The sequence below is a fragment of the Hyperoodon ampullatus genome (assembly GCF_949752795.1).
Source record: "Hyperoodon ampullatus genome assembly, chromosome: 8".
Classification (NCBI taxonomy): Eukaryota; Metazoa; Chordata; class Mammalia; order Artiodactyla; family Ziphiidae; genus Hyperoodon; species Hyperoodon ampullatus.
Window position 1 is genome coordinate 40,222,664 of NC_136921.1, and position 27,932 is coordinate 40,250,595.

Here is a 27,932-nt window from a genome sequence, read left to right on the forward strand (position 1 = left end):
GATTGAAAACCCCAAGTGTTTGTTGTATTTGTATCCCTTCCTACACATTTGAAATATTTCTTTCTTTCTTTTTTAAAGTCGCTGTATTATTTTGCTAGGCTGCCACAACAAAGTACTGTACATTGGGTGACTTAAGCAATAGTAATTTATTTTCTTACAACTCTGGAGAGTAGAATTTTGGGATCAAGGTGTCAGCAGGGCTGGTTTCTTATGGATGGGCTTCTCCCTATGTTTTCACATGATCTTCCCTCTACGTGTTTCTGTATCCTAATCTCATTTTTTTCATAAGGCCACCTGTCCTCTTGGATTAGGGCACACCCTAATGGCCTCATTTTAATTTAATTACCCTTTCTCCAAATACAGTCGCTTTCTGAGGTACTAGGGGGTTAGGACTTCAACGTATGAATTTTGAGGGAAGGGACATAATTCACCCCATAACGTTAGCAAAGTTAAATGTCTCATAGCTGGTGTGATGGATAAATGGGATTCAGACCCAGATGTGATTCAGTCCAAATGTTATTTTCAGAATTCTACACTGCTACTTTTGGAATACTAGAGATGTACCTCAAAACTAGTTAGGGCTTTGTTTTTTCAAAGGCCACAGAAACTGAAAACACTCTCCTCTGATCATACTGCGTACTTGCTAAGTTGAATATAGATGGCATTTGAATTTAGGAAGATAAAGAACAGAACATGTCAAGTAGGAAATAAGGGGAGGAAAAATGTGTCAGAGAAGGAACAGAAGCTTAGGGGGTTCTTATAAGAGGGTGCTAGAAGAATAATACTGGATTTCTTATTAGATAGGCATAGCAGAAAAGTCAAGCATATCTTAAAATATATAGTCTGCTGTTATTATATGAATTCAATTAATATGAAATAGTAGTTTTAATGTTAAAACTGAATACTCATAAATATCATAAAGTTCCAGATAAATATGAGCTTCAGTTACAGATTAGAACTCTAGAATAAGGCTTTATGTGTGGTCACTCACTCATCCAACAAAATTATAGAGCTCTTCATGCATAGCAGGCTCTGTGCTATGTTCTGCCTCTAAGGCTTATGAAACAAGTCCATTTCTTGTAGTCATTCACATGTCAGTAACATAACTCACAACATGTGATTTTACCGTCAAGTTTGTTTGGCCATGTGAAATTAAATTTAAAATGAATAATCATTACTATGCTGTGTTAAATTATCTTGTTATGTGAAGATATAACTAAAGAATGAGAGTTTAAAAATGAAATTGAATGATTTTATTATAATTTTATTTTAACCGTTTTTTTAAGAATTTGGGAGGTCTTACAGGATTTTTCAGTAGTTTTATTCTGAAATGAAGTCAGTAACTTAGTTCAAGTACCATAGAGGTGATACCAGTTTATGTGTATGCTTTTTGTTTTTCTTCCTTCTGGGTAGAATATGCTCTTAAATCTTCTTTCTTTTTTTTTTTTTTTTTGGTTGTATCTTATAGCTATATTTGGAGCTGTACAATATAACACACATCCTATCTGAGATAACATCTTTTTTTTTTCTTAATTGCATTTAAGTTATATCCTGCATCTTCTCTTTTTTTAAATAGGTAAAAATAAGTGACTGAAGAAGCCTACCGGAGAGTTATCTAACATGTCGAGGAGAAGATTTGAGTGTCGAAGTATTTCGGGCTTGCTAACTACAACTCCTCAAACTCCAATTAAAATGGAAAACTTTAATAGTTTTTATACACTTACATCCAAAGAGCTAGGAAGGTAAGGAAACTTTTGATGTGTATGTGTTTAAATTTACATTTAGGATTTCTGTGTCTATACTTTCATAAAACTCACTTGATTATTATTTTGCAGTGATTAGAAAGAAAAGTCCTCATCTCTGCTGATGTTATACAGGGTTTATTCTTAACTGACTTGGAAATCAAATCCATGGAGGGTTAGTGAGCATATATGATACATCCCACCTCGCTTCAGAGCCCATGGTAGGAAGTCAGGATTCTTACTTGAGGCTGTGCATGAGAAGAGGCAGCTTAGCACAGTGGACTGCCACATCCAAGTTTGGGCTCTGCCATTTACTATTTAACCTCAATTAAATTACTGTACCTCTTGGTTCTGTAGTTTCCTCATCTGAGAACCAGGGATGAAGATAATTGTTATCTATTTTATATGGCTGTTGTGTGGATTAAACTAGTTAATATTTGTAAAGTATTTAGTAGAATGCCGTAGAAGTTTTTGTTGACTAAAAAAATTTTTAATTCTTAGGATATTGTGCTGGGCTAAAAAAAAAATATGGAAATTCTCCTCTTTTCTAAACAAAATGAATTAACTCATATTAGATAGTATAATTCTGTATGACAAACAATGCATGTACTGTAAGTAAAACCTGTATTTACACTGATACTAATCTGTTTTGGTTTAACGAAGGTATAAATTCCTTAAGACTAAGGAGTGGGGCTTCCCTGGTGGCGCAGTGGTTGGGGGTCTGCCTGCCAGCCAACGCAGGGGACGCAAGTTCGAGCCCTGTTCTGGGAAGATCCCACATGCTGCGGAGCAACTAGCCCCGTGAGCCACAATTACTGAGCCTGAGCGTCTGGAGCCTGTGCTCCGCAACAAGAGAGGCCGCGATAGTGAGAGGCCCGCGCACCGCAATGAGGAGTGGCCCCCACTTGCCACAACTAGAGAAAGCCCTCGCACAGAAACAAAGAGCCAACACAACCATAAATAAATAAATAAAAAAAAAAAAAAAAAAAAAGACTAAGGAGTGAACTGAGATTATGAGACCATTTAGCGCTACCATTTTAATATATATGAAAGTTACAAAAGATATACCAAATAATTTGTCATATATTCAGCATTTTGAGCTTTAAATTAAAAACACTTAACAAAGGGTGGTAAGATGGTGATCATTTTCTGTCTTCAGTTTGATTTTTACATTAAAATGGTAAAAGTCCGTGTTTGTATTGATAGATGCACAGTAAAATAGTGTGAATGATTTTTTATCTTTGAAAATCTCAATGTGAAAACAAAAATTGACTGAACCATGGCAAGTAATTCTATTCTTGGTGGTCTTTTATGTCAAGGATAAAGGCTAGTCCTGGTTTTTTCGCTTGTCAGATATTGGATGCAGTCTTTCTTTTGCAGAATAGGGTGATAATATCTACCTCATCAGACTAAGAACTAAATGTGAAAGCATATTTCAGTATTCCTGTCGTATTTTTTTAATTTTGTGTGCAAAATATTTGAGTCTTCTAATGGTTTATTTTTTTATAAAATATAGTTTCAAAACCCTTTCAGAATGTTTTCAAGAAATAGTTTGGTTCTAAATCTATATTATTTCTCTTTGCATTATACAGGAAAGAGTAAGTGTTCTTTTAGTTGTATCTCAGTATTCATTAAATAGTCATAGAATCTTTACATTGGAAGGACTTAAGTGGTCAGTGGCCTTCTAATGTAATTTTTTAATGCAGTGCAGCAGTCTTTTCTAAAAATTTCCTGACAAGTTTTTTAGCCAGCCTCAATTTGAATGCTTCAGTGATACAGAACTCACTACTTCAGAATGGTCTGTTACATTTTCTGGGCACCTCTTAGGCACAGAATTCTGTTTTCTATTCTGCTAACCTCTACCCACTATACAGAGTTCTCCTTTTGTAGCTGCATATAATGTCCATGTAAAAACCCTTCAGAGATTTGAATATAGCAAAATGTTGCCAGTTTCCTTAAATGGTCATCTTATGACCTGATTTTCAGACAGCCTTCCTTGATCCAGTTATCCTCTTCTGGACCACTTTGTACTTTTTTCATCATCAGTTTTAAAATGAGAAAGTCTAGAATGGACACAGTATTGTCAATATCTTATCATCTAGAATACAACAAAACTTTATTGAGATAGCCTGTGTCAGAGCTAGAAAGACTAATTTTTTTTCTTTGAGGGTTTTGGAGAACTTAAACTTTGAGAACAATATTAATAACTTAAACTTTGAGAACAATATTAATAATTCTAAGTTGTTTTGTAAATGGGGTGCCATCATAAATCACAGTCATAAACTTGACTCAGTATACAACATTTTAGAGCGAAAATTCATGGTAGAATCTGATGAAAACCAATTCAGATGGCTAATATTTCATCTTCTAATACCTTCATGAAAGAGACCTAACTTTTTTCTTTTAATTGATATAGGCTAATGAGTTACATGGTAAATATTGATGTGTCTAATTAGTAAACCTTGATAAATTGGAAATCATGCCCTTTCATCTGCCATGAACTTGCTTTAAATTCTTTCAGTATTTTACCAATTTTGATATTATCCCATACTTTTGCAAAGTGAAAATTAGTATCATAATCTTGTTTCCTCTGAGGCTCGTACATTTTGAAGCATACAAACATATAATTCTAGCATGTGGTGATTATAAAATTATCTTTATAAATCGTTTTTTTAATTAATTTTAAGATGTTAGTGTTTTAGAATTTATTTTTCTTCAGCAAATTAGAAGAAAATATGTAAAAGATAACAGTTCATTTTTGATTGTTCTCAAAAAACTTTGCATTGTTCCTGTTTTTTTAACATGTTGGGTAAGTTTTTTCCACCCCTCCCCCAACTGAATCAAGGTTTCATAGGACTTCTTGTGGTTAGAAGGGTGAGGCAGATGCAAAAATAAACGTCAGCTTCCTTTGTGGCTTACCCTCCCCGTCCTTTCACATTTTATTGTCTGTTCTAGAATGTAGGAGGGTAACTAACAAGGCATTTTAGCTGCTGGGAAATCTAGACAGCCTTGCCTTTTTAGGGTATGAATTAAGTGCTATTGTTAAGGGTTTTAAATTTTCTTAAATGTTTCTGTTAAATTTGATATAGGAACATTATGTATTAAATATTATTTTTGATACTTCTAAATGACAATTAGCATTTTAGAATGGAAAATGAATACTTGCTTTTTTTCCCTAAGTCATCTGATAATTATGGTAAAAATGTTTACCTTATTTAACAGTACATAAATGAATATGTAAAATTTTATTTAAGTCTCAAATAAGCTTTAAAAATGTAAATGCTTTAAGTACAGTATGCAAAGTAGCACAATGTATGGTACTATAGTAGGTTCATAACTCTTGCATTCATTCAACAGATACTCAGTTCCTATTATGTGTTAGTTAGCGAAGTGTAGATTTTATAATTACTGTAGTAATTAGGACAGATAGGGTTTCTGCCCTCATGGAGCTTTTACTTCGTGGTGAACATTGGCAAATTATTAGCAATATCATTTGGTCATCTTTGCTTTGCATTAATGAGTACTATACTTGTAAGCCTCATAAGAATACCTGAAACAATTAGGTAAAAGTGTTATTATTTAATTTTGCTCTTTGTTCCTGAGAAAATTCTGGCTTATAGATATAATTGTAAAATTACAGCAGAACTTAATTGTCACAATTGGTACTATAAACTTTTTCAGATGGACAGATTTCTTGGCTAAACGGTTTGTTTCCTAAGTTTTACAAGGTGAATTTCTTCATAAAACTCAAAGTTTCCTTTTTGTTTTAGACAGATTTTCACTTCTAAATCTAAGAGTTGGCAAAAGTGAATTTACCTCTTTAAAAAAAAAACTATCTTAAAGGGAGGAATTGTTTTGTAATGGTCAGAACAGAAAGCTAGGATTTCACATTCCACAATTTAAGTTGTGGTACTCCATTTCCATATATGACCTTTCATGAGTCATTTACTCTTAGTTTGACTCAGTTTATTCAGCATAAAATCTATAAAACATGGGCAGTTTGAGTATAAAACAAAGGGACTGATTAACTTTTTTTGTGTGCTCATTAAAATGCATTGATTTGTATTCCTTTTGTATATAGTAAGAAAATATAATTTAAATTAAGCATTCTCATAAAGCAGAAACTAATACACCATTGTAAAGCAATTATACTCCAATAAAGATGTTTAAAAAATAAATAAATAAATAAAATAATAATAAATTAAGCATTCTCAAATCTTAAATGAAAAGTTCTATCAAAAAATCAAGTTTGTGCATGCAAATTTTCTGAGTTGATATTTATTTTGATAAATGTAAAAGAATCAAATTATAGCTTGGTCACTTTTTTAAAAAAATAGTTTTTTGCATTAGTAACTATACCTTCTCAGGTTGGTTTCCAGTGCTTTTCACTGGCACCAATTTTGAGGAAATTTGGGATATAAACAGTAGGGATCTTTGTCATCCTGCTGCTTGAGAATAGCAAGTAAAAATACAGTCAAGCAATTTATTCTGTCCCTGACTCCCACCCCAAATCCCAAGTGTATTAAAGATAGGTTTTTATTTATACCTGATTTGTTAGTATCCAGTGAGTCATTTGAGCCTTAGGATAGAAGGTGTTAATTTTGGATCCCCTGGACCAGGCTTAGGAAGTTTATGGATGGTCTTTGAAATCTGAAAACCGTCTGTAATTATATGTAAAACTTTCTATATAAGGGCATGTGTACATTTTTCTGGGTAGGCAGTCAATAGCTTTTATTAGTTTCTTAAAATAGTCTGACTCAAAGTAGCTTAGGTCTTTGAGAAACTAAAATTTGGGCGACTATAGGCTTAGAATACATCATTTGCCAGTCTTTTAAAGTTTTGGCTGAAATGTTGAGCACTGTTATTGGAGAGAGCTAAAACGCGTTTATTCCTAAAATGATAAACATGACCTTAATGGTGTGTTTGTACGTAGCTACTGATAACAATGAATTTTCTTACTTGATCATGAAATGTCTTTGGATACTCTCCGTAAGACGTATATACCTTTGGTATCTGTTACAAGCTTCATGGTACTGAGCAATACTAAGAGATACTCTGGTAGAACAATTGACAAATTGTGATAGAAAGCTTCAAAGCTTGTTAAAAGTGATGTTGAAAGGCAAAATGATTACACTAATAAAAGTAAATAAGTCAAATACCCATTTTTGCATTTAATTTTTTTCATTTGAAGGAAAGCTAAAATTTTTCATAGAGGGTTAATGTGAAACTCTTGGTCTTTGAAAATAGACCAAGATACATATCTTCTCTGGAGTCTGCCAAACAGAATAATATTTACTATGTAGGATTGTTGTGATACTTAAACACAATAATTTATATCAAGAGTATGGCATGGAGTTGGTAGGCAAATTAGATCTCCCCCTATAATGGTAATGTATCATATTAATGATATGATAGTAAAGAATAACTATAATTGTCTTATCTTGTTATTACATTTGCCATTTATATTTTCATGTGATAGTACTATAAATTTTATAAAAATACATGCAGTAGTTGATTAGGTTAAGAGAACAAAGATAAATTCCTGATGACATGAATATTTGAAAAGATTGACAGAGTTGGAGGTATAACAGTATCTGTGTTATACTAATATTATTCTCTATGGAAAAGTTAAAATGGATTGTCCTCACTTTTGCCCCCAGAGGAAAATTTGCTGTGGTTAGACAATGTATATCAAAATCTACTGGTCAAGAATATGCTGCAAAATTTCTGAAAAAGAGAAGAAGAGGACAGGATTGTCGAGCAGAGATTCTACATGAGATTGCAGTACTTGAATTGGCAAAGTCCTGTCCCCATGTAATTAATCTTCATGAAGTCTATGAAAATACAAGTGAAATCATTTTGATATTGGAACAGTAAGTATACATTTTTAAAAATTGAAGTAAATTTATAGTACCTATTTTAATTGTTGGATAAGGTTGCTTGAAATGTCAAGAACAAGAATGATAAAAGTAAGACAAGAACTTGTAAAGATTCCTGTTGATAAAATATTAGAGGAACATAGTGTATATTTATATGTTTTCACAAAATTTAATGTGCAGCGTCACACACATACCCAAAAACTAATTAAACAGCATTCAATAAACAAATGACAATACCGTATTTGCAGAATGTGGTGAAATGAGTATACTTTCATTGCTAATGGCACAGAAAATTGATGAGGTTTTCTGCAAAACAATCTGGTGGGCAAATAGGATTGAAATAATTTTTATATTCAGTTATTTGAAAAGCACATCCAAGGAAGTGACCCAAGGAGAATAAAAAGGTAAACTTGCATGAATGAAAGGTAAACCACATAGTTTGTTAAAAAAAACACATGTATTTAGTATGTGTGATGTGCAAAACACTATGTTAGGAATTATAGCAATAAGAAAAAATATATATCTCATCCCACAAGTCAGTGAAAAGTTGAAAACACCTAGATTTCAATAATTTGTCAAGTCGGGATAGAATATGGTTAAACTAACTGGCTTGTTAACCAATATGTTGACATGTTACTCTAAAACAGTGTTGTTATTGATGTGTTACTCTAAAATGTGACAGTCTGACACATTTATTATAATTATGTAAAATGTGTATCTGAATATCTGCAACAATTAGAAGAGACCAGCTAAGTTTATGTTTAGTGTACTTTAGGTTCTGATAGTTTATTACAAAATAGTTTTTATAAAAAAAACTAAAGAGATGTGTTTTAGCAAAAAAAAATATATAAATATAGTAATTCTTTTTAGTAGCTAACTTGCATTATTGCCTTTTTGAATTTAAAAGTATATTAGTCAAATTTTAGGGTTCAGTTATTTTAAGGGATGAATAGGTTCACTTATATATTTATTTAAAATCTAAATATTTTTGTACCAGGAAAGATGATTGCCTAGAGTGAACTTGTAAATGAAAATGCTTATTTTGCAAAATGCTGACCCTACAAGTAGTTTGCTTAAGAATGAATACTATGTATATCTCCCAGAACAGCAGCATACCACTTACAGTATATTATAGTACCTTCAAAATAAATTAGAATTGCAGAGAAGACCGGGATTCTACCAATAGGATTTCATTTTCATACATTTTTGGTTTATTTTTGTCAAATTCTTAAGCTGACCTTTAAAAAGTTATCTACTTGCATGACATCTGCATGTTTGAAGTATGTGAACAGTAGCTAATATTTTTCAAAAACAGTAATTAATGGAATACTAGGTTTGGAGAGTGAGTATACAATAGGAGCATTGACCACTTTCATAAAATCCTCTCTTGAGGGTGCTCATCCTAATAGCAACAACAAAATACATCAAAAAGTTTTAACACATTTTATGGATGGACCTTGTTCATACTCTGAAAATTAATTCAGATACCCTACCCAGTAAACTGAGTTCTGTAAGGGCTGAACTGTATCTCGTGGCTGAAATGTAGCAAGCAATCAGTAAATGTGAGTGGATAAATATATTTAATTTCTTACCAGAGCAATTAGGACCTATTAAAATGTATTACTATGCCTATCACTTTTGAGGTGGCATTGTCACATCACACAATCTCAACCAAAGGTAAAAATGTGTTGGGCAGGTTTAGCTATGTAAAATAAGGTGGCATAATTTTTTATGTGGTAAAAATAAAATAGTGGAGTCCTTTACTCTAATTACTGTTGCCAGTTTGATATTCTCTTCAAACTATCCTGCATACTCATTTTTCTTCCCTGACTTTTTTATTTGAGAAAATTTTAAATCTACAGAGATGTTGAAAGACTAGTACAATTAACACTCTTATAATCTTTAGCTTGATTCACCGAATGTTGGCATTTTGCCATATTTGCCAAACTATTTGAAAGTTGTAGGTATCATGGTATTTCTTCTTCACTTGCCAGAGTATTTATTCTGAAGAATAATGGCATTCTTCTACATAACAAATACCAGTATCAAAACTAAGAAAGTTAATATTAATCCGGTACTATCACCAAATATAATAGTTCATATTTAAATTTTTTGGCTTATCCCTGAAATGTCTTATGGACCTATTTTTTTTAAATTCCAGTACAAGAGCCAATCAAGATTTATACATTATATTTGATTGCTAAACTTCTTTAGTCAGTTTATTTTTCCTGACATTGTCTTTTTTGGGGGAAATCTGTATCTGTTTTCACATGAAGTATTCTACATCCTGGATTCATGTGTTTGTTTTCTCATAACTAGATTTAGGTTAAATATTTTTGGCAAGGGGACATTGTGGATGATCATGTGTATTTCTTTTTTTTTTTTTTTTTTTTTTTTTTTTTTTGCTTTATCACAAATTTAATCAGTTATATGTATACATATGTTCCCATATCCCCTCCCTTTTGCGTCTCCCTCCCACCCTCCCTATCCCACCCCTCCAGGCGGTCACAAAGCACCGAGCTGATCTCCCTGTGCTATGCGGCTGCTTCCCACTAGCTATCTACCTTACGTTTGGTAGTGTATATATGTCCATGCCGCTCTTTCACTTTGTCACAGCTTACCCTTCCCCCTCCCCATATCCTCAAGTCCATTCTCTAGTAGGTCTGTGTCTTTATTCCTGTCTTACCCCTATGTTCTTCATGACCTTTTTTTTTCTTAAATTCCATATATATGTGTCAGCATACAGTATTTGTCTTTCTCTTTCTGACTTACTTCACTCTGTATGACAGACTCTAGGTCCATCCACCTCATTACAAATAGTTCAATTTCATTTCTTTTTATGGCTGAGTAATATTCCATTGTATGTATGTGCCACATCTTCTTTACCCATTCATCCAATGATGGACACTTAGGTTGTTTCCATCTCCGGGCTATTGTAAATAGGGCTGCTATGAACATTTTGGTACATGTCTCTTTTTGAATTATGGTTTTCTCAGGGTATATGCCCAGTAGTGGGATTGCAGGGTCATATGGTAGTTCTATTTGTAGTTTTTTAAGGAACCTCCATACCGTTCTCCATAGTGGCTGTACCAATTCACATTCCCACCAGCAGTGCAAGAGTGTTCCCTTTTTTCCACACCCTCTCCAGCATTTATTGTTTCTAGATTTTTTGATGATGGCCATTCTGACTGGTGTGAGATGATATCTCATTGTAGTTTTGATTTGCATTTCTCTAATTAGTAAAGATGTTGAGCATCCTTTCATGTGTTTGTTGGCAGTCTGTATATCTTCTGTGGAGAAATGTCTATTTAGGTCTTCTGCCCATTTTTGGATTGGGTTGTTTGTTTTTTTGTTATTGAGCTGCATGAGCTGCTTATAAATTTTGGAGATTAATCCTTTGTCAGTTGCTTCATTTGCAAATATTTTCTCCCATTCTGAGGGTTGTCTTTTGGTCTTGTTTATGGTTTCCTTTGCTGTGCAAAAGCTTTGAAGTTTCATTAGGTCCCATGTGTTTATTTTTGTCTTTATTTCCATTTCTCTAGGAGGTGGGTCAAAAAGGATCTTGCTGTGATTTATGTCATAGAGTGTTCTGCCTATGTTGTCCTCTAAGAGTTTGATAGTGTCTGGCCTTACATTTAGGTCTTTATTCCATTTTGAGCTTATTTTTGTGTATGGTGTTAGGGAGTGATCGAATCTCATACTTTTACATGTCCCTGTCCAGTTTTCCCAACACCACTTATTGAAGAGACTGTCCTTTCTCCACTGTACATTCCTGCCTCCTTTATCAAAGATAAGGTGACCATATGTCCGTGGGTTTATCTCTGGGCTTTCTATCCTGTTCCATTGATCTATCTTTCTGTTTCTGTGCCAGTACCATACTGTCTTGATTACTGCAGCTTTGTAGTATAGTCTGAAGTCAGGGAGCCTGATTCCTCCAGCTCCATTTTTCGTTCTCAAGATTGCTTTGGCTATTCGGGGTCTTTTGTGTTTCCATACAAATTGTGAAATTTTTTGTTCTAGTTCTGTGAAAAATGCCAGTGGTATTTTGATAGGGATTGCATTGAATCTGTAGATTGCTTTGGGTAGTAGAGTCATTTTCACAATGTTGATTCTTCCAATCCAAGAACATGGTACATCTCTCCATCTATTTGTATCATCTTTAATTTCTTTCATCAGTGTCTTATAATTTTCTGCATACAGGTCTTTTGTCTCCTTAGGTAGGTTTATTCCTAGATATTTTATTCTTTTTGTTGCAATGGTAAATGGGAGTGTTTCCTTGATTTCACTTTCAGATTTTTCATCATTAGTATATAGGAATGCCAGAGATTTCTGTGCATTAATTTTGTATCCTGCAACTTTACCAAATTCATTGATTAGCTCTAGTAGTTTTCTGGTAGCATCTTTAGGATTCTCTATGTATAGTATCATGTCATCTGCAAACAGTGACAGCTTTACTTCTTCTTTTCCAATTTGGATTCCTTTTATTTGCTTTTCTTCTCTGATTGCTGTGGCTAAAACTTCCAAAACTATGTTGAATAAGAGTGGTGAGAGTGGGCAACCTTGTCTTGTTCCTGATCTTAGTGGAAATGGTTTCAGTTTTTCACCATTGAGGACGATGCTGGCTGTGGGTTTGTCATATATGGCCTTTATTATGTTGAGGAAAGTTCCCTCTATGCCTACTTTCTGCAGGGTTTTTATCATGAATGGGTGTTGAATTTTGTCGAAAGCTTTCTCTGCATCTATTGAGATGATCATATGGTTTTTCTCCTTCAATTTGTTAATATGGTGTATCACGTTGATTGATTTGCGTATATTGAAGAATCCTTGCATTCCTGGGATAAACCCCACTTGATCATGGTGTATGATCCTTTTAATGTGCTGTTGGATTCTGTTTGCTAGTATTTTGTTGAGGATTTTTGCATCTATGTTCATCAGTGATATTGGCCTGTAGTTTTCTTTCTTTGTGACATCCTTGTCTGGTTTTGGTATCAAGGTGATGGTGGCCTCGTAGAATGAGTTTGGGAGTGTTCCTCCCTCTGCTATATTTTGGAAGAGTTTGAGAAGGATAGGCGTTAGCTCTTCTCTAAATGCTTGATAGAATTCGCCTGTGAAGCCATCTGGTCCTGGGCTTTTGTTTGTTGGAAGATTTTTTATCACAGTTTCAATTTCAGTGCTTGTGATTGGTCTGTTCATATGTTCTATTTCTTCCTGATTCAGTCTTGGCAGGTTGTGCATTTCTAAGAATTTGTCCATTTCTTCCAGGTTGTCCATTTTATTGGCATAGAGTTGCTTATAGTAATCTCTCACGATCTTTTGTATTTCTGCAGTGTCAGTTGTTACTTCTCCTTTTTCATTTCTAATTCTATTGATTTGAGTCTTCTCCCTTTTTTTCTTGATGAGTCTGGCTAATGGTTTATCAATTTTGTTTATCTTCTCAAAGAACCAGCTTTTAGTTTTATTGATCTTTGCTATTGTTTCCTTCATTTCTTTTTCATTTATTTCTGATCTGATTTTTATGATTTCTTTCCTTCTGCTAACTTTGGGATGTTTTTGTTCTTCTTTCTCTAATTGCTTTAGGTGCAAGGTTAGGTTGTTTAGTCGAGATATTTCCTGTTTCTTAAGGTGGGATTGTATTGCTATAAACTTCCCTCTTAGAACTGCTTTTGCTGCATCCCATAGGTTTTGGGTCGTCGTGTCTCCATTGTCATTTGTTTCTAGGTATTTTTTTATTTCCTCTTTGATTTCTTCAGTGATCACTTCGTTATTAAGTAATGTATTGTTTAGCCTCCATGTGTTTGTATTTTTTATAGCTCTTTTCCTGTAATTGATATCTAGTCTCATAGCATTGTGGTCGGAAAAGATACTTGATACAATTTCAATTTTCTTAAATTTACCAAGGCTTGATTTGTGACCCAAGATATGATCTATCCTGGAGAATGTTCCATGAGCACTTGAGAAAAATGTGTATTCTGTTGTTTTTGGATGGAATGTCCTATAAATATCAATTAAGTCCATCTTGTTTAATGTATCATTTAAAGCTTGTGTTTCCTTATTTATTTTCATTTTGGATGATCTGTCCATTGGTGAAAGTGGGGTGTTAAAGTCCCCTACTATGATTGTGTTACTGTCGATTTCTCCTTTTATGGCTGTTAGTGTTTGCCTTATGTATTGAGGTGCTCCTATGTTGGGTGCATAAATATTTACAATTGTTATATCTTCTTCTTGGATCGATCCCTTGATCATTATGTAGTGTCCTTCTTTGTCTCTTCTAGTAGTCTTTATTTTAAAGTCTATTTTGTCTGATATGAGAATTGCTACTCCAGCTTTCTTTTGGTTTCCATTTGCATGGAATATCTTTTTCCATCCCCTTACTTTCAGTCTGTATGTGTCTCTAGGTCTGAAGTGGGTCTCTTGTAGACAGCATATATATGGGTCTTGTTTTTGTATCCATTCAGCCAATCTGTGTCTTTTGGTGGGAGCGTTTAGTCCATTTACATTTAAGGTAATTATCGATATGTATGTTCCTATTCCCATTTTCTTAATTGTTTTGGGTTCGTTATTGTAGGTCTTTTCCTTCTGTTGTGTTTCTTGCCTAGAGAAGTTCCTTTAGCATTTGTTGTAAAGCTGGTTTGGTGGTGCTGAACTCTCTCAGCTTTTGCTTGTCTGTAAACGTTTTAATTTCTCCATCAAATCTGAATGAGATCCTTGCTGGGTAGAGTAATCTTGGTTGCAGGTTTCTCTCCTTCATCACTTTAATTATGTCCTGCCACTCCCTTCTGGCTTGTAGAGTTTCTGCTGAGAGATCAGCTGTTATCCTGATGGGGATTCCCTTGTGTGTTATTTGTTGTTTTTGCCTTGCTGCTTTTAATATGATTTCTTTGTGTTTAATTTTTGACAGTTTGATTAATATGTGTCTTGGCGTATTTCTTCTTGGATTTATTCTGTATGGGACTCTCTGTGCCTCCTGGACTTGATTAACTATTTCCTTTCCCATATTAGGGAAGTTTTCAACTATAATCTCTTCAAATATTTTCTCAGTCCCTTTCTTTTTCTCTTCTTCTTCTGGAACCCCTATAATTCGAATGTTGGTGCGTTTAATGTTGTCCCAGAGGTCTCTGATATTGTCCTCTGTTCTTTTCATTCTTTTCTCTTTATTTTGCTCTGCATTAGTTATTTCCACTATTTTATCTTCCACCTCACTTATCCGTTCTTCTGCCTCAGTTATTCTGCTATTGATCCCATCTAGAGTATTTTTCATTTCATTTATTGTGTTTTTAATCGATGCTTGATTCATCTTTAGTTCTACTAGGTCCTTGTTAACTGTTTCTTGCATTTTGTCTATTCTATTTCCAAGATTTTGGATCATCTTTACTATCATTATTCTGAATTCTTTTTCAGATAGACTGCCTATTACCTCTTCATTTGTTAGGTCTGGTGGGTTTTTATCTTGCTCCTTCTCCTGCTGTGTGTTTTTCTGTCTTCTCATTTTGCTTATGTTACTGTGTTTGGGGTCTCCTTTTTGCCGGCTGCAGGTTCGTAGTTCCTGTTGTTTTTGGTGTCTGTCCCCAGTGGCTAAGGTTGGTTTAGTGGGTTGTGTAGGTTTCCTGGTCGAGGGGACTAGTGCCTGTGTTCTGGTGGATGAGGCTGGATCTTGTCTTTCTGGTGGGCAGGTCCACGTCTGGTGGTGTGTTTTGGGGTGTCTGCAGACTTTTTATGATTTTAGGCCACCTCTCTGCTAATGGGTGGCGTTGTGTTCCTGTCTTGCTAGTTGTTTGGCATAGGGTGTCCAGCACTGTAGCTTGCTGGTCGTTGAGTGAAGCTGGGTGCTGGTGTTGAGATGGAGATCTCTGGAAGATTTTCGCCGTTTGATATTATGTGGAGCTGGGAGGTCTCTTGTGGACCAGTGTCCTGAAGTTGGCTCTCCCACCTCAGAGGCACAGTACTGACTCCTGGCTCCTCAATTTGGGATGATTTGTTGTCTATTCATGTATTCCACAGATGCAGGGTACATCAAGTTGATTGTGGAGCTTTAATCCGCTGCTTCTGAGGCTGCTGGGAGAGGTTTCCCTTTCTCTTCTTTGTTCTCACAGCTCCCGGGTCTCAGCTTTGGATTTGGCCCCGCCTCTGCGTGTAGGTCGCCGGAGGGCGTCTGTTCTTCACTCAGACAGGAAAGGGTTAAAGGAGCAGCCTCTTCGGGAACTCTGGCTCACTCAGGCCGGGCGGGAGGGAGGGGCACGGAGTGCGGGGCGAGCCTGCAGCGGCAGAGGTCGGCGTGACGTTGCACCGGCCCGAGGCGCGCCGTGCGTTCTCCCAGGGAAGCCGCCCCTGGATCCCGGGACCCCGGCAGTGGCGGGCTGCTCAGGCTCCCGGAAGGGCGGTGTGGACAGTGACCTGCGCTCGCACACGGGCTTCTTGGCGGCGGCAGCAGCAGCCCCAGCGTCCCACGCCCGTCACTGGGCTCCGCGCTTTCAGTCGCGACTCGCGCCCGTCTGTGGAGCCCCTTTAAGCAGCGCTCTTAATCCCCTCTCCTCGCGCAGCAGGAAACCAAGAGGGAAGAACAAGTCTCTTGCCTCTTCGGCAGCTCCAGAGTTTTCCCGGACTCCCTCCCGGCTAGCTGTGGCACATTAGCCCCCTTCAGGCTGAGTTCTCGCCGCCAGCCCCAGTCCTCTCCCTGCGCTCTGACCGAAGCCCGAGCCTCAGCTTCCAGCGCCGCCCGCCCCGGCGGGCGAGCAGACAAGCCTCTCGGGCTGGTGAGTGCCGCTCGGCACCGATCCTCTGTGCGGGAATCTCTCCGCTTTGCCCTACCCAGGTATGTGGGGAGTTTCTTGCCTTTTGGGAGGTCTGGGGTCTTCTGCCAGCGTTCAGTAGGTGTTCTGTAGGAGTTGTTCCACGTGTAGCTGTATTTCTGGTGTATCCGTGAGGAGGAAGGTGATCTCCGCGTCTTACTCTTCCGCCATCTTACCCGGAAGTGATCCACTTTTTCGATCATGTGTATTTCTTATTGTAAAACATGAGGTGGCAATTACATTCGAATTGTTCCATTATTGGTTTTTCTAATTAGAACATGGCTAAGGTGGAGTCTGCCAGCCCTCCACATTGTAAGGAACATGTTCCCCTTTATAGTTAATAAGTAACCTATGTGGTAATATTTTAAGACTATGAATATTCTGTTCTTTAACAACTTTTTATCTAGTGATTTTGGTAACCATTGATGCTATTCGTTTGAATTATTATAAAAGTATACTACAAAGTCTTATTGTCATTTCTATCCTTTCCACTCTCTTCCCACTCAACCTTATAGGTAACAATATTTATTAGTTTCTGGCTCATTCTTTATGTGCTTCTTCTTGCAAATATAGGCAAATTTGTATATATGTATATTTCCCTTTCTTTCTTACAGAAAAAATAGCATATTATATATGCCTTTTTGTGCCTTGTTTTTTTTTTCAAATAACATTATATCCTGGAAATCATTTCATATTCATAGTTCATAAGCATCTTTCTTAATATTATTATTATTATTATTGCTATTTTTTAAATGCCTGTATAGTTCTCTACTGTATGGTGTACCATTTGTTCAGTCTTCTTTGGATGGCCATCATTTGTGGAGGTATAGTTTTAGCGTAAATTCCTGTAAATGTGATTGCAAGGTCCGGGAGTAAATGCATATGTGCTTGTATTAGATGTTGTCAAATTTCTCTTTATATGGATGGTACAGAATTACTTTAAAAAGGTACTATTTGTTAATTATATGACTCTAACTTAAACCTTCTTTTGGAACTCTTAAGCTATGGGTTCTGATAGCTCTGTTTTATTTTTGCTTTTGTGTTTTGTTTTGCCTTCACTTAACCTAAACCAATTGTTTGAACCAAATTAACTTGTTTACTTTTGTGAATTAAACTTAACTTCTTGCAGTCAATGTAACAGTTTTTAACAATTACTAAATCTTTTATTTTTATCTTAATACTTAGTCCACAGGAAAGTATTTCATTACCAGTTATAAAGTCTAAATTATTTTTTAGCCCTTTCTTTAACTATTTGAAAAGTCTTATAAATACTATTCTGGAGTTAGTATTAGATCTCTTTATAAATTGGGGGAAATTTTTGAGGATAGTTGAGTCAAACCATCTCCACTCTCCGTGAGGCAACAACTTTTCTATAACAAGTGTTTTAAAAGCATTTTTGGATAATTAAATAAAACATACACAAAGTTTTTTTTTTAAACTTCTGGAAAGAAGGTGTTATCTAATTGGGCACATTAAGTTTTTAATGCTGAGTTTTGAGCTAACTAAAATTGATTATAAAGAATATGTATAATCTTTAGAAAATATGGGACAAGAACTTTGTCCTAGATATAGCAAAGTTCGATAGGGGAAATTGGTTAGGATAAATATAAGTTTATCAAGTCAACTCTATGAAATTATATGGAAGAGAAATAATAATTTCTTTCCATGAAGAAATTACCAGCTTATGTTGCCTATTAAATATCTTTAAGTAAATATTATAGACCCAGTAGAAAATGATGAGGACCATAGCAAAACATTTCAACAATAATATATGTTGGGCATTTACTATATGGCAGGCACCATGCTAAGCACTTTATCTATATTTTCATTTGATTTTTAAAATAATCCTCCAAAAAGGGAGATTGGTATTTACTTCACATATTCTAATTTAGAGACAGGAAATACTCTGGCTGGTTTCTTTCCATTCTGAAATTCCATGGGTTTTGTTTCCCCTCATTAGCATTGGAATATAATGTTGAAAGATACTCAATATAAAAAATTTAGAACTATTTCATTTTGATCACTAAAAATAAATACTTAATTTAAAAATCTTTACTATGATTTCCAAAGCTATATGAATAGATTTGTAGTTTATGGATGAGGGAGATACTGCTTTGTTTTACTGAAAATCTTGGCTCTCTAGTGCCCAGGGAAATTTATTATTTTGGATAGGAAAATATTCTGATTTTAATCTTTTACATGTTAACTTTATTGTGTTATGGGAGTTCTTCTAAAGGATAATTCTCTACTTCCCTACTAATATCTAAACTGTGCGTTAGAAAGCTGTAAAAGGCAAATGTAGATTTAAGTAGTATATAGCACATAGATTTACATGACAGTGTACACAACACATATACAAATACATAAGCAAAAGAATGTGAATACGCCAAATTTCTAAATTTGTTGGTTGAGTTCCTTCAGGCGGCAAACTCTTCAACAGAGAGAGAAAGAGTAGAAATACCTGAATTTACCTTCCAGGGCAATTATAATGATATAGGTGGCTTCTCTGATTACAGAGATATCTTTTCTTCTCTGTAGTCACCGCTCTGGGTGCCTTGTTTTAACAAAGGGTCTGTTAGTCTGCTACTCCTCTCTGCTTCCATTTATGCTTCCAGTTTCCAGTTTCCACTAACTTCTGTGGTCTGCTTCTTATGTTATCTGTTCTTCCCCTCCTCCTAACTCCTCCTCATTTTCTATTTACCATAGCTTCTCCTATGGAGAGCTATGGTGAAGAGCTTTCCCTCTTTTGTGGGAAAAATGGCATTCCTACAAAAGACATTGGTCAGCTTGCCCAAACTAAAAGGTAGGGACAGTGTGATTGGCTGATAATCATCGTGTTTGTTTGATCTTGTTACTGAAATAAACAAACAAGAAACCCTTAGGATACTTTTCCTGGTGTAAAAGTAACACCTATTTATTGTGTTAAATTTAGAAGGTATAGAAAATAGAAATCATTTGTAAACTATGGTTACTTTTATGGCATATTCCTGTATTTTAAAATTATTCTTTTTCTGTCTATGTATGTATACCTGTAGAAGCAAAATTGTGATCTACTTAGTATACTCTATTATAACCCTTTTTTCACTTAAGAATATATTATGTGCATTTTTATATGTATAAGTATTTCTAAAAATGAATTTTAATTTAGCAAAGACTTTTAAAATTGCCTTCATAATCAGAGTTTAACAAGAAACCCCCAAATTCAGAAAGGCTGGATGTTGGCTAGATTTGGAATTAATATTTGTTGGCTCATTATAATAGCTAATATTTATTGAATATTTACTATGTGTCAGACACTGTATTAAATACTTACAGATGATCTGCTTTCATGCTTATAACATTTGTTGTACTCAGTACTTTACATGGTTTATCTAATATAATTCTTACAGCAAGCCATTGAAGTAGGAGCTATCATTTTTTGTTATGTATCAGTATGTTACAATAGAAGAAACAGAAACACATTTTGTCCCAGTTCAGGTAACTCATTAGCAGCAGAGTCAAGAGTGGAAGCCAGAATTTGAAATATTCTTGTCATTTATTTTATTCCTTAAAATACTTGATTTCAGTAGGCACTTCTATAAGCAACCTGCTGTCCTCTTAGGTCTAGGCACTGGGAAGTGCTTTACATATGTTTTCTTAGATTCTATTTTGAATTTTAGAATTAATGGAGGGTTCTGTCTACTGAATTAACTTTAGTGAGTGTAATGTAAATGTTGGCATATACATATAAAGTGTTCAAGAATGAATTTATGCTGCCATATACTGCCAGATACTGAAGAATTCAGATCTTTCTGGTATTTTCCATATTTTTTTGGTATGTTCCATATCTTAATAGTGGATATAAGTCATTATTTTATACAGTTTTCTTATACTTTACAATTATTTGGTCTGACTTCTTACCAGATGTATCTTATAAAGGGCCTAGCAAAGAACTCATTCTAAGAGAATGAGTACCTTCTACATGTCAGACACTGTTCTTAATGCTGTGGATACAGCAGTGAACCACAGGGGGGAAAATAGTGTTTTGTGAAATAAATGAGTTTCTATTTTATTACATAGAATAGGCTTTACTTGAGATATTCCCAAACATACCTTATAAATTTGATTAATAACCATCTAGATTTTTTTGCATGATGTTCTGGCTGACAAATTTTATCTCATTTATTTAGATTTAGTCCTCAAAAAAAAAATCTGTTGAGTTCAGTAATATCTCTATTTTACAGATGTGGAAGCTCAAATAAGTGATTGACCCTAAATTATATTGCTGATAAATGGCAGGTTTAGGATTTAAATTTAAATCATTTTATTCCAAACAAAAGCATTTTATAATGCTTTTTTTGTCAACATTCTTAGATTTTCAGTTCTTAAAAAAAACAATTAAGATATGGGTTCTGGCCCCAAGTATTCTTTGTGAAGCTGCAATACAGGATATTGGTAAACAATGCAGATTCTCATCCATATTATTCAGATTCTGTCCCCCCAACCCCCATTTACTCTGTGACCTTGTACAAGTAGCTTAACCTCTTTGTACTTATTTCTTTATCTGTAAAATGGGAATGATAACCACCTACCTCACTTGATTGTCATGAGGATCAAAATATCTGTATCTATACATAGCTGATAACTATATTTATATATAATGAATAAATGAGTAAAATAGAACAGAGCTGAACTCATAAATAAGTACCAGCACCCAGAATTTGAAATATTCTTGTCAGTTATTTTATTCCTTAAAGATACCACCCTCCCATTAAATGTGTGTATATAGAGAGAATAAAGTTTCGATGGCCGTGTCTTTTACTTAAAGGTATACAGTATTTAAAAGTTGTCATTTTTAGGTCAATGATTTTTCAAGTTTCTGTTATTTGAATTTTATTCAGTGCTGCAGGTGGAGAAATTTTCAATCTGTGTTTACCTGAGCTGGCTGAAATGGTCTCTGAAAATGACATTATCAGACTCATTAAACAAATACTTGAAGGAGTTTATTATCTACATCAGAATAACATTGTACACCTTGATTTAAAGGTAATGTAATGTGATTTTAAGTAACACTACATCTCTGTTCCTTCTGTGCTCTTGCTTTGCACAATTAATTGCAAGCTGGTATTGAGAGGAAACAACAGTCAGATCATGCTTGTCTAGACTGCACATATGCTACATGGACTAATTCTGTATTGGCAGAGAGAAGACTGCATGTGTGAGCAGCTCAGATTAATCACTGGGCTCTTAAAAACCATCATTACTATGTGTTCTAATCCTACCATCATGTCACTCCATCCCACTCTTACTGCCACATCCTGGACCTTTCTATCTTATAAAACTGTCTATCTCTAAAATACTTAATTTTGATCTCCATCTTGAAGGTAACCTACTAGTACTCATTCCTTTGCTCCCATTATACTCATTCATCTTTCCCTTGAGGCTTTCAGTCTTTTGGCTTCTCCTTTCCCCCCCGCCCCCAGACCATTCAGGCCCCTTCCCAATCCCTGAGATACCACTTCAGCCTCTCATGTTACTATCCTTTCTCCTTATCTTTCCTCTGCAGCCATACAACGACCTTAAAATCTGGATCAAAGTGTCTCTTACTGTTTGAACATTGGACTCTTCTTTTCCTGGACAATCTCCCTTTCATTTACCCCACCACACCTCTTTCTATCTCAGGTAGAAACCTGGGAATGGTCAGACCCAGAACCATCACAGTATATTGAACCATTATGTTCCTGGAAATATATGCATTTTTATTCCTTCATGCCTTCTGTCATGCTATTCCCCAGAACACTTTTCTAACTGGCATACTTCTATTTATCCTTTAAGGTTCAGCTTAAGCATCATCTCTACTGCAAAGCTTTCTTGGACTTTCTAATGGACAGAATTCAGTAGTCTTTACTACTGAGTATTCTATATCTCATAATCAATTAATCTATCTATGTACCCATCTTTTTTATTCAAACCAAGAAGCCTCTTGAAGTATATTTTTTACTTTATTTATCATTGAATATATAGCTTCTCCTAAGTAGTAGTTCAGTAAATGTTCAATGGATGACTCAATAAAATGTTTAATAGCTAAACTATAAGTTCCACTTAATCTACCTCTGATCTGAGATTAGTATTCTTTTATTGTTTTGTATTACTTATCATTGTTTTGCTGTGCTTTGTTAGCCACAGAATATATTACTGAGCAGCATATATCCTCTTGGGGACATAAAAATTGTAGATTTTGGAATGTCTCGAAAAATAGGGAATGCATGTGAGCTTCGGGAAATCATGGGAACACCAGAATACTTGGGTAAGAATTTCCTTTTACTTTCTATACCATTTTGAAATGCATTAACTAAATGATATCTGTATAGAACTATATTTTAGGGCATATAATTCCAGGATATAGTTGGTTCAAATATTTTAGTGCATTGAAATTTGCTTATGACACATTTAAATGAACTGTAGCGAATTGAAACATTCACAACAATTTACAGGACATTGGACATATAAGTTAAACGTTTAATGTTTGTGTGTAAAAGCTTTGTACATAGAGAAAAATAGGTAAAAGGGAAGTTAGGGAGCAGGAAAAAATGGAAAAAGAGGAAAACAGAAGCAAATGTTACTGCGTTTGAAGCCTGTTTGATAGGGGTGTCAAAAAGAATCTATAATTAGATAATCTAGGAATATCGTACTAAATCAACAAATAAGATCATGCAGATGAAAGATTTTTTAACTCACATGAAGCAGTACATAAAGTATTTTAATTTATAGTAACAAGTTTTTTACATTTTTTTGTTGTTGCTCATATTGATAGTCCCATGCAGGCATTGAAAAGATACAAGTAAACAGAACAAGTGCTACTCAGCTAGGCAGCTGACTTTCCCAAAATGAAAAGCAAAGCAAATTACTAACTTTTGAATGCTAATAGAGGCTACCGTGTCCTAGAATAATAATTGTAATTGTAGATAAAACAGCTCACAAAAGTATGTGAAAAGGTGGTAGGTGGTGCAATGGAGGCTGACAACATATGTGACTCAAAGGCTTTAACAAAATTTTTAAGCTTTAAGAAACAATCTGTCTTTGGAAAAATTATGAAACCATACTGTGAAACAAAAAAGTTATTCAATCATAGATCCTAGTTTGGACTCTACTAATTTGAAATTTATGGTAATGTTTAGAAAGTAAAGAGAATTTATGTTGCACCTTTTAAAAAATGTTTTTGGCCGGGGAGGAGACAGTGGAAAATTAATTGCTTAGGAAACTAGATTTTCTATAGTTTAAGGGGATATTTAATCTACTTGAAAATCTAAAGCACTTCCATGAAGCTTAATTTGCTCATAGTGTCATTGTAAATGCATATGATTCTATTTACCCTGAGAAGAAAAACTTAAATCAGTCTAATAAAATAACTCAAACTAATTCCTAACAGAGTGATAAAACTAAAACTGTAAAAAGATTCTAGCTTCTAACATTTTACTTCTTCATAATTGTTTTTCCTGAGATTAATCTCAATGGTTAAAAAAAATACTACATAGCTACTGGTTACTTCAAGAATATAATTGGTGCTTTTGAACCATCTGGTTCTATAATTTTCTCAGCATTAGATATGTTTAAATGTCTAATCACAGGATAATTAATACTATGCTAAATTTCTACTGATCATATTGGTAGTTCTTTAAAATTAAATCCAGTTTAATATAAAGTAATTTTCACATTTTTAAATTTGTCAGTATTGAATTTTATTTTCTCTTTCAGCTCCAGAAATCCTGAACTATGATCCTATTACCACAGCAACAGACATGTGGTAAGATTTTGTTAATCACTTGAATGCCTTTATTAAAAGCTGGTTAGTATATATTCTAGGGTTCTTTGGTTCCAGAAGTAAATAATAAAGCTTTCTTTAAAAGATTTTATTCAAGTATCATCATTATGCCACAGGAAAACATTTACCTGTTCATTCTTTTTAGTAACACTCTGGCTGTGAGCCAAAGGTGCAGGAATAAATAGGAAAATCCCTTTCCTGGAGGAAGACTCCTCCTGGTAAAAGAACAAAATAGCCACAGTACTGTGTTACGTGTTCTATAAAAAAGATAAAATGCTATTTAATAGGCATGGGGCAATTAGCAGACAAGCACCAGATGGGAGACATCTGGTCTAGGTCTAGGAGAACTAGGGAAGGTATTTGCTCAGCAGAAAAATGAGGTCAGAGCCATGCAAAAGTTTAGTTTTATGAGAGTATATTTCTCAGATATTGTGAGTTTGTGTGGCTGACACAGAATGTCATAGAGTAGAACTGGCATTGATACTGGAACTTTAGTTGGGACCACAGTGGAAGACTGACTCCGTAAGGCCAAGTAGAAGAGTTTAGACTTATTCCCTGTGTTCCATGTTTGGGACTGTAATGGGTTTGCCAAGAAAAAAGGGTCCTGTGGCTAAATAATTGGGTGAAATAGGTGCTATATGTATTGTCTTTTTCTGGTTCCTGAACACAGGAGTTGTCATTAACATATTTACGGTTCTAAATGTTTTGCAATTAAAAAAAAATCTGCCTGCCCAATATTGTGCTTTACCAAACCTGCAGACTCTGTTTGCATGGTATCCTGTTTATGTCTCACAGACCATTACTGTGTCATTGGAACCATTTGGGAAATGCTGCTCAGGGCAGCTTTGTGTACTTGATAACAGGTATCTGTGTGAAGGGCAGACTGTAGATATAATGATATATATTTAATACATCATATTTATAATTATATAACACACATGTGCATTCCCTCATATTATTTTTCTGTGAGGCAAACTTTGAGATAACATAATTATTTCAGTTTTAGTAGTATACTGTAGGAACTTTGAAAAGCAATTTAAAATCTGTAGTTAACTGTACAAGTTTTGAGGACAGGGATATGTTGAGAATCAATTTGACTTTATATAGGTGTTTTAAGATTAGCACACATTTTAAGTTCCCATCTTCTCCCTTATTTGTTTTTTCAGGAACGTTGGTATAATAACATATATGTTGTTAACTCATACATCCCCATTTGTGGGAGAAGATAATCAAGAAACATACCTCAATATTTCCCAAGTTAATGTAGATTATTCAGAAGAAACTTTTTCATCAGTTTCACAGCTGGCCACAGACTTCATCCAGAGCCTTTTAGTAAAAAATCCAGAGTAAGTAATAACATTAATTTGTTTAAATACTATTATAAAATGAATTATATATGACTATTAAGAAAGATATACTCTAAAACAGTATAAAATTATTAGATGTATGCTCTCAAGTTTCAGGTAAAATGGGGAGAGAGGTGGTATGAGAGATCATTAAATAACAATCCATAAGTTCAGACATAGACAATACAAAATATGTAACAGGAAGTCTTGAACCGAAGAGAAGATTTGGGTTATTTCTCTCTCAACCTGCTACTAATCCCTGAAATTCCCTTAAATAATTAGAAGTATAATGTTTACAATACACATGGCTGCTTAAGATAAAACTTTGTTATGAATGATTTATAGTTAAATAACTACAGTTGTATAACAAGTCCAAATTACTGTTTGTCAAGTTTTTAAGGAGCAGATGCTCTTTGACCACCTACTAAAGAAGGGACGTAAAACTATGTCTTAAGACTCTTACCTCATTCATTGGCAACTTCAAAGCAGGAAACGAAAAAGCTGACCTCCCTTTTCTTTACCTGGATCAGCCCTATTTATTTATTTATTTGAATTTTGTCGTATTAATTTTTTTATACAGCAGGTTCTTATTAGTTATCCATTTTATACATATTAGTGTATATATGTCAATCCCAATCTCCTGTTTACTTTCAAACGGCCTGGCTGTACATAGTGCAGAAGCTGTGATACAGTGCCTTGCGCTGGGATCCTGGTTGTGTTGGTCATCAGGTCTTTTATCTCCGACAATTACTTAATCTCCTGGAGGACTCAGTTTCCTTATCTGTTTAAGAAAAAAACTCTCAGAGGTTTGTTAATTATTTTATTGGCTCAACGCAAGTCTGAACAAACTCTCACTGGCTCTATTTTGAACATGAATGGTTATTTATTAGAAATAGCAATAATACTATTTGTTTCTGGTTATAAACAGTTTTTATTTTCCTAAATATTTTTTCATTTAGATTCTAAAATTTCTATAATGAGCACCTTAACTTTTATTATCAGAAAAAAATGAACAATGAAATCAAAGACTAAGGAAACCTACGTTCTGATAGTAATGGTGGGTGTGTTAAGGTTGGGGTTGAGTATAAATAGGTGTTTTCCTTCCTTTTGAAATATTGTGATATTTGACCATATTGCTTTCACAAGCAAAAACAAAATTTAAAAACTAAAAATGTTGGATAAACGTCATTGAAGAATAGCCTTGGTTTTCAGGATTTAACAGTTAACTGCTTTTTAAGAACACAAAATAATAATAGAGATTATAAATCACATATATTTTCCTTCAGAGGGTTTGTAAACCAAGGAGTCTTCATAATTTTACTAATTTTTATTTGTGAGCCTAAAATATGTTCCCAGTTTTTTGACTAGAGAGTCTCATCCGTAAGCTCCGTGATAAATTGAATTTTCAGCACGTCAGAATTAAACTCTAGGTGCTCCACTTTTCCTATTATTATTCCCTTCTGTACTATGAACATGTGTTATTTTCATAATAAATAAAAAATAAGTCTATAATATATTGAACTGCAGACATTTCCAACCTGATTTTTGGTTCTCAATTTTCCCTTGGTGCTTTCATTCAAAGGAAAAGACCAACAGCCGAAATCTGCCTTTCTCATTCTTGGCTCCAGCAGTGGGACTTTGGAAACTTGTTTCACCCTGAAGAAACTTCCAGTTCCTCTCAAAGTCAGGATCATACAATAAGGTCCTCTGAAGATAAGACTTCTAAACCCTCTTGTAATGGAACCTGCAGTGACCGAGAAGACAAAGAGAATATCCCGGAGGATAGCAGCACAGTGTCCAAAAGGTTCCGCTTTGATGACTCATTGCCCAATCCCCATGAACTTGTTTCAGATTTGCTCTGTTAGCACTTTTCTCTTTGATTCATTTGAACTGAATGTCGAATTTGAAATCCACTTCAGTGTGAGATTGTGGTTTATAGCTTCATATATGGCATGTTTATAGCTTCATATATGGCATGTTTATATTGTAAATGCACTTTAGCATAGAAGAATTTAGGGAAGTGTTTTAATGCTAAATTACTAGTTACTAGCATAATTTCATTTCCTGTACTGAGATATCAGCTCTCAAAGAAAGTATTTAAATATGTGACAAAAAATAAAATTGTACATGTGAGTTTACATGTTAATGAAAGAATTCAAGTTCAAATGGATTTATTAAAATGTTTTACATATCAGGAAAAGTAACTTGGGTTATATTATGGTTGATGTAAACAGAACAAAATGAAGACATTTGAATTTAATAGATTCTCCTAGGTAAGTTCTATACCATGCCTCTATTGACAAAATTTTGTTTAGGATAACAGTGTCAAGTTTAAATAAGAATGTTTTTCAATCATGGATATTTTGAAACTGCATAAG

The 27,932-nt window shown here is 34.6% G+C and overlaps 1 protein-coding gene across 1 annotated transcript; it reads left to right on the plus strand.

Annotated features, from left to right (window-relative positions):
* Window positions 1-1,620: 1,620 nt before the first annotated feature.
* STK17B (serine/threonine kinase 17b) lies at window positions 1,621-27,688 on the plus strand (the record flags this gene model as incomplete). Its single annotated transcript, XM_079710775.1, has 7 exons — window positions 1,621-1,742; window positions 7,403-7,615; window positions 21,288-21,432; window positions 22,567-22,693; window positions 24,142-24,190; window positions 25,375-25,554; window positions 27,137-27,688. The coding sequence occupies 7 exons, from the start codon at window positions 1,621-1,623 to the stop codon at window positions 27,417-27,419; spliced, it is 1,119 nt and encodes a 372-aa protein (XP_079566901.1). The 3' UTR covers window positions 27,420-27,688.
* Window positions 27,689-27,932: the final 244 nt, after the last annotated feature.